General features: G+C 35.2%; 1 protein-coding gene across 4 annotated transcripts in view; it reads right to left on the bottom strand.

Moving 5' to 3' along the window:
* CEP57 (centrosomal protein 57) overlaps positions 1 to 12,902 on the bottom strand; it is a 44,502-nt gene that overhangs the window by 11,274 nt on the left and 20,326 nt on the right. For all 4 annotated transcript variants that reach the window (XM_017655876.3, XM_073239423.1, XM_073239421.1 and 1 more), the window contains 5 exons: positions 6,636 to 6,815; positions 6,166 to 6,287; positions 3,476 to 3,592; positions 2,848 to 2,925; positions 55 to 162 (listed from right to left, as the gene is read on the bottom strand). In XM_017655876.3, the coding sequence (XP_017511365.1) occupies positions 55 to 162; positions 2,848 to 2,925; positions 3,476 to 3,592; positions 6,166 to 6,287; positions 6,636 to 6,815 (605 nt within the window). The remainder of the gene's footprint in view (positions 1 to 54; positions 163 to 2,847; positions 2,926 to 3,475; positions 3,593 to 6,165; positions 6,288 to 6,635; positions 6,816 to 12,902) is intronic.

Genomic DNA, 12,902 nt, shown 5'->3' on the forward strand with positions numbered 1-12,902 from the left:
GCCGGCCACCCAGGTCAGCGCTGGCACTTTGACTTACTGGTTCTGTTTTCATACCTTTTCTGGTGGTTTTGACTTCTTTTTTTTAATTCTTCTTGCACTGGGAATACATGGAGTTGCCTTTTCTTCAAGGATAAGTCTATTTGTTTCTAGCCCCGTCTGCAACTAAGAAAAATATGACAGCCTAAAGTTAATGCTGTAAAAATAAAAGCTGTGATTTCAATTTGACATTTGCCATGTGAAAGGCTGTAAAAACCCACAGGGGTTTCTGAATGAAAGAAACACATCACAGCTATGTAACTATGCCTTGAACCAATCACACGTGCTGACTATTTAATCAATACATCTTGTTTCATCTTGAAGTGCTGTGTTATGTTTTCTTTCTTTAACCTGGAGTCCTTTAGCTCCACTATTTTTAGTTGCTCTATAAATTATATCTGAGTTAAAGGCAATGTATCTTACTCCAAACCAGTGCTTCACTATTTTCTTCTTTGCAAACAGGGTTGTAACAGTGCCAGACCCAAAGCACTAGAGAGCAAAATTCTTTTCACTTTAAGAACTCATACATTTACAATGTAAGGAAAAGGAAGTGGAAATTCATGCCCAAAGACCTGGAAGCTATTGCAGCAAATATTATCAAGCCCTTTTCTCTAGAAGCTTAATTAACTATATAATTTTTAAAATAATTTTGAATCCACATGGTAAAAATCCCACAAGCAATTACATGGATTTAAAGCAAGGACTGCTCTCTCCCCTAAAACAACTTTCATTTTTCCTAAAAACAGAAAAAAGCATACATGTGTGTGAATGTGAGTGTGAGTGTGTTTGTCTAGAATTCAAGCCTGCTTATGTATCAAATTGTCAGGAGTTCATGACAAACATTCAGATTGTCAGGTTCCTCTCCAGACCTCATAATTTTGAAACTTCTAGGTTGTGGAAATTTGTATTTTAGAAGTATTTTGAAGTTCCCCGGGAAACTGTGATGGAACTGGAAAAAACACTCAGAACCAATGGTTAAGTTAAAAGAAATACTGAGATCATTATTATTACTTTCTACAATGACTGCATTCTTTGGAGACAATCTATTCAGTGACAAAGAAATACAAGGACCTCTACTCTCTGAAGCATGTTCATCCCATACATCTAACAATGCTTTACATATAGGAAACTCAATAGATGTAATTCATTGAACAAGAAACAACTACTCTGGATCTATGAAGCCAGTGAGTTTGAATAATATAGCAAAAGAACAATTTTAGGTATTTTAACATCCAGCTTATTTAGTTCTTCCTGGTAGCTGTCACAATATTTGATGGCAGAGTTTTAACATTTAGAAGTGCTTTCATTCTCTTACCTCTTACTTAATCTAACATGAAGAAGATACAAAAAGAAGACCACTTTATCATAGTAAAATCCAAGCTCTGAAAATATCCTTCTCAAGGCTACACAAATTAGGGTTTGCTAGACTTGGAACTACATATCATCCCTGGCTATAGTTCTTTCACCACAATAGTGTCACTATCAGAACTCAAAACCTTTGATAATACATTATTGGTAATAACTGATTTGGTCCCAACTTTTTGCCTGCTATGCTACATAAAAAGAAAGCAGAAATATTGTAAAAGAATTCTTTAAATGCATAAAATAATGGATTTAACTTTGTATTTCATGTACAAAAGAATTCAGCACACTGTACAAAAGCACAATCCATTTACAAGTGATGAAATGAAGATGCAGTAGAATGAATGCCCTACAGTGGAACAAGCAGAGAAACCAAATACTTCGCAAATTTGTTGGTGGTCAGAAACAAAGCCACATGAGCACTTAACTCAGAAAGCACACTGAGGAGGAAAAATATACACACATACGGAGCAGAAAGTATTTGAGAAATAAAATATATCAGGATTGATAGAGAATGTTAAATCAATGAATTCTGGGAAGCACTGGATGAAACTGACAAGATAACAGTGAGGTAACAGAATGTTTATAGTCCTGCAAGCACAAGTGAGGAGTGAGCCAAGACACCTTCAGGATCCAGTCACAGCCTGAACTGGAGAGCCTCCACTTGGTATTGGAATCAGGACCTGCTCCTGATGTCAACAGTATAAAAGAAGATACATGCCAATCTTATAAAACTTAGATTCTGGAAGGTAGAAGGCAATAAATGGCAGCTATTTGAATAAATAAGCTCCTAAGGGTAAAGTGTTCAATATAAACAAAAATATTTTATTGAGTCTATAAGAAAGACTTATTGGGTACAGAAGTGTTCTATCTAGAGTGTATCTTCTAGAATGCAGTTCTGGTTGGTATGTAAATGTTTTTTGTGAATTCACCTTGCCTCACCTTTTCTACCTGGTGGCTATTACATAGGTCAAAACCCAAGAGTAGGGCAAAGCAGAACTCACTTTTCCTTATATGTAGCTTTGGTGAATTAGTATGCGTCACTGGCTAGTGAGGCAACCCACTACCTCAACTCCTGTCCAGGTGTAATGAGGCCAGCAGGGAAAAGGAAGCACCTGTAAGTAGGACATTGAATAATAGCTTTCTACACTTCTGATAGCGACCCATGTGACAAGTTTTACATGACTATGTATTAACTTATTAGGTTTACAGTTTCTGATACTTGTTAGTCTACTGATATTTTAAAAAATGCTGACTTAATTGCTCAGCTTTTACTTTCTGCCTGTAAAAAACAGATGTTTGTAATTTTCCATATTAATCTTCATCTAATAATTTATATATTGGATCATTCTCAAGTATGAATAATCTACGAAGCCCACATTTAATCACCTATTTATGTAGAGAGTTATATGAAATACGAGGCACCTAAGTGCTCATGTTTTAACTTACCTGGGCTGCCTTAGCTTGCATACGTTTTCTTTCCTGTTCTTCTTCATGGAGTTTTGCTTCCAACTCTTCCATTTTTTTCTGGTGATGAAAACATTTAAAGTGACAATAGTGTATTACTGTTTAATTAGTGTAAAATTTTAGCATAGTAAATATAAGCTTGTTAGTTTAGTTTAGTGATAGCTCTGGGCTTTTGTGATTCATTATTAGTCACTGTGAGGTACCTGAACTGAATTATAGGTAAAATCTCTGGCCAAAAGACACAACTCTGTGTGAGGGCATACAGGCTACATGGAAGCTCAATCTGGAACTTTGATCTCAGTGGTATTAAATACCCCCCAAATTAATCAATTAAAACTAAAATTAGTTAAGAGAACAACTTAAATGATACAAGCCTTAGGAATACATAAAAACACTTGATCTTTCAGCATTTTAAAAAAGAACTACTTCCTCATGTACATCGATTGTAAAATGTGAACATTTTCTACAAATTTATATTTCTTCCTTTTAAAAATTCCTGCTTCTTTGCTACAAGATCAGTTATCTTTCTATAAATATTTAACATCAATAAATGATCAGTTCTACAAAAGAACCAGTATGATGCATCGGTGAGTAACAGACATTCACTGACCTCTGCTGCGGCCTGCATGGTGGTAAGTCTGTTATACTCCTGTTCAAGAAGATCCAGTTTTTCAAGTTGGCTCTGAACATGTGTTTGATCATGTTGCCGTTCTCTTTCTAGGGAAACCTGGGAAACATTAAAAACAGCATGATAATTTGACAAAAAAATAACAGAGTATAACTTAGAATATGCCTTGCTAATTACCAGGCCTTTCATAGAACTACTTAGATATAGCGGAGGAATTCTGGTTAACAATATTAAGATGAAACCATGGTACATGTCAATAAATAAAGTGGAATATGATTCTAACTATAAACTATTTTAACACGTTTCATAACTACTGTAACATATAAGTTATCCACATGCACACACAATACTTTTAATTAGCATGGTTCTCTAAATCTACTTTAAGGCAATAATTATGGTTTTGCTATCTATCATTTACACCTCCTTTGAATTCTGTGAAAACATCCATTATTATTATTATTATTGATGTTTAGGGTCAAGGATCTTAAAAGACTGCCACCTATTAGATTTAAGAACTAACAGCCATAGGGTAAACACACATGAATAAAAGGTGGAAATATGCTAAACTGAGGTCTGCTGGTGAAAAGCAAAAACACTAAGTACCTCTACTTGTAAAAAGTGTCTCTTCATATAAAAGTCTATAGCAGAAGTATCATACTAACAGAAATCTGAATGTGATAAAGTAACATAAGGCAATAATTTTCTCAGAAATTTGTGTGAACTCTTAATTCCCTCCTATCCATCTTAATGGGTAGTTACTGATCTTAAAAGAATACATTAAGTTAAAAATTGGCACAGATCATGTTATTTCCAACACTGGAAACATTCTTATAAAATGGGCTATTTAAAATTTAATGATGAATCAGGGCTTTAATTATAATTCAAAGACATCTATTATATATGTCTGATAGATATAGTAGTCAAGAAATTTTACTGTTGTCTTACAGATGCTTTCTAACCAGAGGACTGGAATATCCCAATGAAGAGAATCACTCACTGTTATTAGTGTATTTAATATTTTGCATTTCCAATCATGTGGGGCAGACTGAACTGACCACCCCCTCTTTTCTACCCCATCTATCATATGGAAGTGTCAGACAGCACAGCAATAATAAAAAGTAGATTATTACATAGCAAGTTTGGAAGAAAGGGAAATCTCCAGATGCAAAAAAGATAAAGGAACTCAAAAGCAAGGGAAGGCTTACTAAAGCCAAATGTCACAAGAGGCAAGCAATACCGAGGCTTTGGTGCATGAGATATACAAGAAACATGACCCAAATCTCAGGCAATGTGTGCCATCTGCATGATGCAAGAAGCCCAAGCCAGTAAGTTAACATGAATCTGAACCAGAACCCATCAAGCCTCAGCAAAGGCAAATCAAAACTGCCTCATTGGAATTCCCAAGACAAACAAATCACAAGAATACGAGCTTACCTTAAAAAAAAAAAGAAAAAAAGAAAAAAAGAAAAAAAGGATAAACAGATAGACAGACAGGAGTCCCCACAGGGGATGGAGAGAACACCATAAAGGAGAGTCGCAGGTGCACTGAAAGTGTGGACAGACACTGGGAAAATTAGGACCTAAATGGATGTGAGAACTGCTGATAGTGTTCAAAGAGATAAAAGGAAGGAATAAAAACCAAAGAAACAGTACATTAAAGAAACAATAAAAATAGGTGTGCTGAAGACCCAACTGGACATAAATATGGTCACTGAAATAAATTCAGTGGCACAGTAAAAACGAATACATGAGATAATTACTGAAATATTTTCTTAAATATCATGTAATTATTTAAATATATAAAGCCTACTATCTCCAACTTTGACAGCTGTTGAAGTAGAAAGAATATAATTTCTCTTTCACATTGCAGAGCATCTAGGAAAATGTTAAGCATATGAACATTCAAATTTTGCATAATAAAGTTAAGATGCTCAGAAACTGTATTCATGAATTGAAAAACCTAGATTCATAATAGAAAAGGAGATATTTTTTATATATACATTCCAGACTGTTGCAGATGTCTTCTCACAAATGTGCAGGTTACTTAAAACCACCTCTGGTGTGACAAAACAAAGTATTTTTGTTACTTTGGAGCTTTTTCAAGTATAAAGAACACTCAAATCTGCTATGACACTTGAGTCTAAATAAATTCAAGTGGTAGAGAGGTACATATTTATACTTTCTGTAATGTAGACTCATAGAAGTTAACATGACTTAAAAGGATTACACAATTTATTATATAGTATTTTTCCAATTTAAGTAAAACTATATGAAATACAACAATAACCATGAAGAAGGCCAATCAAATCTTGAGACACCATAACTGATCCCAAGTAATTTCAGTTGTGGGCTTTTATATTGTTCAAGAGCAGAAGGCACCAAAACCGTGTGAAGAGGATATAGCAGCGTGTGAGGATCTCCCAAAAGGAAACCTTTCTTAACAGCTATGCTGAAAATGCAAGGTACAATTTTCTCAAAGCTTATGTGAGCAGAACACACAAGTAGTTTTTCAAAATGAACTATGGGTACTACTACCACTGGTTACTTTAAGGTTAAAAAGGAAAGTGGTTATTTTAACAGCACCATTAGCTATCACTGAGAAAAAAAGGTCTGTGTCAATTTTCCTCAGATCCGTTTCTGAGAATGGATCTGTGGAGCGTGAGATGCCATACCTGTTTCTCTAAGACAGATGTCCTTTCCATTTCTGCATGCTTTACCATCTTACGCATGTACTCCAACTGTTTTTCTAAAAGAGTACATTTATTTTCTGCAGCTGACAACTGAGATGCCAGTTCTAAAAAGAATACATAAGGCAGAAATTAGCTCCCTCACAGAATAGCTTTGTAACAGGAATTAAATCTACTGTGTATATGATAAATGTTTTCTAGTAGGTCTAAAGCCTTCTCAGATGATCTAAGTCATTCTCTTTCTCCTTCTCTCTGCTAGTCCCTATCTGCCTTGAATTCAGTCAGTAAATACAGTGCTTGACTTTTAACACTTGCTGCTCAAAATGCACATGAGTATAACACAATTTTATACTGCTCAAAGACACTGACAACGAGAAAATGCTAGCATGGAATTTTAGAGTAATCTTACAAAACTCATTTTGATAGTGTTTCATTTCCTTCATAATTAAACAGACCTTGATTGTGCTTTGATTCCTCATGCTTTGAATTCTCCCTTTTTTGTATCTGTTCATCCAATACTTTTTTATATTCAGTTGTTTCTCTAGACAAGGTTTTAACACTTTCTTCTGCCTGAATCCTTTCAAGTTCTAAGCGTCGAATCTTATCTTGAAGATTCTTCAAAGCAGAAAATATGGCTGCCAAATACAAACATGGACAATGTAAGATAACACTATATACGGAGAAGGTTCATGGTAAAGGAATAACCTCATCTAAATAAAAAAACTGATAGTTGGGTCCAGTGGTCAGTTACTCTTTGAAACAATAAAATGTTATTTATCATCACATAATTGTTTTTTAAAAATCCATGTAAAGACATCTTCTGAGTAAATTCACATAACTGTCTCAAAATACATTATGATGATGCAAAAGCAATGATGGGTAAAACTGACAATTTAAGCACAAATCAAGGCAGTGGCACTAAACTGTAATTCTGGGTATTGTACCCTTCATGGTAGATCACACACTCCCAATAAGGAGAACAAAGCTCCTTGCCTGTTGTCCTTGATGCATCAGTAAGAATCATCACCTCAAACGATGAAATCATCTCAAACCCTGAGTACACAACTACTTCATGCTGTGTGACAGAGTGGGGAGGACACTCACAAGAAGTATGCACGAAAGGATAATGGTCTCGAAGTACATGTATAAACATTTGCATTGTGAGCTCAACTGAAACCATCTCCTTCAAAGGAACACCATTTTCATTTGAAAGAACTTTTGATAAACTTATAGCTATTCAGTCTTAGGTATTCAGCAGTCATTTTCTCAAAAATGAATGACATGAGCCTGTCACTTCAAAGATCTGATAGTAATTGTTGCGAATGATGAAATTCAAATGAAACCAGAATTCTAAAAAAAATATTACCTATGGTGTGAGTTGTATCTAGCATCCCAACAGAAAGTTTTTTTCTACTGGAGGCTAACAAAATAATTTTTTTATATTGCATAATGAAACCTATCAAATTTTGCAAGTGTGTAAAGTCAATACAATAAAAACCATGCATGGGTAAAAGAATCATTGCCAAGTTCAAGACAGACAAATAGATTTCAATGTAATACTATGCCAAAAAAACAAAAAAAAAAAGTTTACACAGCAGGCCTGAACTTTGGCTGCCTCTGGAAACTGGCTTTTGGAATGTTCCCTGCATTTCTAGTTAAGGTTGCTTTGTATGACTATGGCACCAAATCTTGCTGCTTAAGTCACCCAAGACAGTGCCAACAATGTGTTTTATGGCGAATATTTTTTACTGGCTGCACATGCACAAAGTACTTGAGTCACCATCTCCAAATAAGGACCCTGGTCCCTGAGCCTTAGGTGGGTCTTCCTGGGCAGAAACACTGCATGCACAACATACAGTTCATTGCTGGAGGAGGAGTGTATTTCTGTGTGAACTCTATGGCAGAGAACTCTGAAGCCTGTACTTGGACTTCTCCAGATTCCACTGTAATAAATCACACAGCCGAAATTATTAAGGCTTTTGAATCTGTGGGTACTTCTAGTGGTCCTGAGATGAGAGTATGAAAATATACTGATTTCTCAGATTCCACATTGCAACTAAATTTTAAGAAACTACCATTTGTCAAGTTTTGCTGTAATATCAAAGAATGTTTACAAATTGATCGAAAGACTATTAAAATATTACTTCTTTTCCAACTACATAGCTGTATATGGCCAGGTTATTTTCCACATACTTCAAATTTATCACATGGAATGCAAAAGTGGATGAGATAGCCAGACTTATTAAGAGAAAAAGAGAGTCTACACATATCAAGAGAATCAGAAATGAGAAAGGAAAAATCAGGACAGACTACACAGAAATATGAAAAATTATAAAAGAATACTACAAAAATCTATATGCTAACAAACTTCAAAACCTAGAAGAAATGGACAACTTCCTAGAAAAATACAACCTTCCAAGACTGACAAGGAAGAAACAGAAAATTTAAACAGACCAATTACCAGCAACGAAATTGAATCGGTAATCAAAACACTACCCAAGAACAAAACACCAGGACCAGATGGATTCACTGCTGAATTTTATCAGACATATAGCGAAGACATAATACCCATTCTGCTTAAAGTTTTCCAAAAAATAGAAGAGGAGGGAGTACTTCCAAACTCATTCTATAAAGCCGCTATCACTCTAATACCAAAACGAGGCAAAGAACCGACCAAAAAAGAAAATTTTCGATCAATATCGCTGATGAACAGAGATGCAAAAATACTCAACAAAATATTAGCAAACCAAATTCAAAAATACATCAAGAGGATCATACACCATGATCAAGTGGGATTCATCTCAGGGATGCAAGGATGGTACAACATTTGAAAATCCATCAACATCATCCACCACATCAACAAAAAGAAGGACAAAAACCACATAATCATTTCCACAGATGCTGAAAAAGAATTCAACAAAATTCAACATCCATTCATGATAAAAACTCTCAACAAAGGGGGTATACAGGGCAAGTACCTCAACATAATAAAGGACATATATCACAAACCCACAGCCAACATCAAACTTAACAGTGAGAAGCTGAAAGCTTTTCCTCTAAGATTGGGAACAAGACAGGGATGCCCACTCTCCCCACTGTTATTCAATATAATACTGGAGGTCCTAGCCATGGCAATTAGACAACACAAAGAAATACAAGGCATCCAGACTGGTAAAGAGGAAGTCAAACTGTCACTATTTGCAGATGACATGATATTGTAAATAAAAAACTCTAAAGACTCCATTCCAAAACTACCAGAATATCTGAATTCAGCAAAGTTGCAGGATACAAAATTAATACACAGAAATCTGTTGCTTTCCTATACACTAATGATGAGCTAGCAGAAAGAGAAATCAGGAAAACAATTCCATTCACAATTGCACCAAAAAGAATAAAATACCTAGGAATAAACCTAACCGAGGAAGTGAAAGACCTATACCCTGAAAACTACAAGACACTCTTAAGAGAAATGGAAGAGGACACTAAAAAATAGAAACTCATTCTATGCTCTTGGCTAGGAAGAATTAATATTGTCAAAATGGCCATTCTGCCTAAAGCAATCTACAGGTTCAATGCAACCAACGTCTATCAAAATACCAACAACATTCTTTCACGAACTGGAACAAATAGTTTTAAAATTCATATGGAACCACAAAAGACCTCAAATAGCCCAAGCAATCCTGAGAAAGAAGAATAAAGCAGGGGGCATCTTGCTTCCCAACTTCAAGCTCTACTACAAAGCCACAGTAATCAAGACAATTTGGTACTGGCACAAGAACAGACCCACAGACCAGTGGAACAGAACAGAGAGTCCAGATATTAACCCAAACATATATGGTCAATTATTACATGATACAGGAGCCATGGGTATACAATGGGGAAATGACAGCTAGTGTTGGCAAAGTTGGACAGCTACATGTAAGAGAATGAAACTGAATCATTGTCTAACCCCATACACAAAAGTAAATTCAAAATGGATCAAAGACCTGAATATAAGTCATGAAACCATAAAACTCTTGGAGGAAAACAGGCAAAAATGTCTTGGACATAAACATGACTTCCTCATGAACATATCTCCCCAGGCAAGGGAAAAATGAACAAGTGGGACTATATCAAGCTGAAAAGCTTCTGTACAGCAAAGGACACCACCAAGAAAACAAAAAGGCATCCTACAGTATGGGAGAATATATTCATAAATGACATATCCGATAAAGGGTTGACATCCAAAATATATAAAGAACTCATGCACCTCAACAAACAAAAAGCAAATAATCCAATTAAAAAATGGGCAGAAGAGCTGAACAGACAGTTCTCCAAAGAAGAAATTCAGCTAGCCAACAGACACATGAAAAGATGCTCCACATCGCTAGTCATCAGAGAAATGCAAATTAAAACCACAATGAGATATCACCTCACACCAGTAAGGATGGCTACCATCCAAAAGACAAACAACAAGAAATGTTGGCGAGGTTGTGGAGAAAAGGGAACCTTCCTACACTGCTGGTGGGAATGTAAATTAGTTCAACCATTGTGGAAAGCAGTATGGAGGTTCCTCAAAAAGCTCAAATCAGAAATACCATTTGACCCAGGAATTCCACTCCTAGGAATTTACCCTAAGAATGCAGCAGCCCAGTTTGAAAAAGACAGATGCACCCCTATGTTTATCGCAGCACTGTTTACAATAGCCAAGAAATGGAAGCAACCTAAGTGTCCATCAGTAGATGAATGGATAAAGAAGATGTGGTACATATACACAACGGAATATTATTCAGCCATAAGAGGAAAACAAATCCTACCATTTGCAACAACATGGATGGAGCTAGAGGGTATTATGCTCAGTGAAATAAGCCAGGTGGAGAAAAACAAATACCAAATGATTTCACTCATATGTGGAGTATAAGAACAAAGAAAAAACTGAGGGAACAAAACAACAGCAAAATCACAGAACCCAAGAATGGACTAACAGTTACCAAAGGGAAAGGGACTGGGGAGGATGGGAGGGAAGGGAGGGATAAAGGGGAGGGGGAAGAAAGGGGACATTACGATTAGCATGTATAATGTGGGGGGAAGGGGTATGGGGAGCGCTGTGCAACACAGAGAAGACAAGATTCACTCTTCTACAGCATCTTACTACACTGATGGACAGTGACTGTGATGGAGTATGTGGTGGGGACTTGGTGATGGGGGGAGTCTAGAAAATATAATGTTCCTCATGTAATTGTAGATTAATGATACCAAAAAAAAAAGTGAGTATGAGAATCAACCTGTTGTCTATTAAACCAGAGATAAGAGTTTTACCAAAGTATAATACAAAACAGTAACACTCTTTGTACTATATTTTTAAAATTTGCAAAAAAAACTTTTCTTCATCAAAAAAAAAAAAATTATGTAAACACACAACAGGTTTATTAGGGTTTCCTGTACCAATAAATATGAGAACCAATGCTTTAGAAAGCCAGATAGGCTAACATAAATAGCTTTAACTTGATACTTTCTCTAACTGGTCTCAATAATACTGAGCTTTCCAACAGGTGTGACATAAATTTGTATTAGATATGGCCAAGATGTTTTCTCTCAGGTCTTAGGGGTGCCAAGAGTGGCCTAGTACAGTAAAAGACCTTAAACTAGTTGGCACCAACCCCACCAGTTTATTGCAGTGTGCTGTACAGATATCATCTTATTTTCCACATGTACTATGCAAAAGGCTGACAAGGCCTAGTAAAACTGCCTTATAGCTAGTAATCTGGTTTCAAATGTCCAAGCCATTCTTCACATTACTGTCATCTAAAATGTACTGAACAAATAACATAAGCAATGGGTTATACTGGAAGTCTTTGGAATGATGCTAGTTACTACTTTTTTAATTAATACATTTTTTGAAGGCAGCAATAACTTCACATTTCTTATTTCTTTTCTAACTAAAGTTCAAAATGAATATATGAGAATTACAAGAAACATGGTAATTATCTCTTTCCACAGCATGAGTCAAACTTTCAAGGTGAACCTGATAGCAAAAGAAATGGTAATCTATCAATAAAAATACATTAAACCATATCTAAACTAAAGAAGAATAAAAAGTCTTTTCCTTCTTAAAGTGTCAGTGAGAAAAAGCATTTACTATGTTTGGGTAAAAAAGAAAAATTTATCATATGGACTATATATTCAAAATAAGACTTCACTCATTCAATGAATATTTTGAGGATACACTGAACACATCAGGAAAAATTGGTGAAAGAAAATATTTTTGATATTACATATGTTAAAACAATCATCCTTCAAATATTTCTTCATCTGTAAATTCTGAATATACTTACCTTATACAAGTTTTTCTGTGAAGATTAAGTTAAAGGATAAATACTGCTTTATCTGGAATGCTACTGCATTTCATTCTTTTTTTTAAAGTTGTGCTTAACCACCAGTACTTTAGCAATTATATTTACTAACAATTCTCCACATAAAAGAAGTTTTATATTTTAACCACACATAGGTTAAATGGGTGTTTGTAAATTAGTCTGGGAACTTTTTTCATTCAACTGGGAAACACAATGCAAATATTTTAAAAATTAATTTCAGAATGACACTTTTATAAACTTAATGAACTGTATATAACATGCTTGGTAGATAAAAATATCCAACTATTTAACCAATATAAACCATAGCCCATTATGGAGGCTCAGAAGTCTGGTGTTTTTCAAGAAGTTCAATATTTGATACCCAATTTA

Source organism: Manis javanica, chromosome 6 (assembly GCF_040802235.1).
Source record: "Manis javanica isolate MJ-LG chromosome 6, MJ_LKY, whole genome shotgun sequence".
In the NCBI taxonomy this organism is placed as follows: domain Eukaryota; kingdom Metazoa; phylum Chordata; class Mammalia; order Pholidota; family Manidae; genus Manis; species Manis javanica.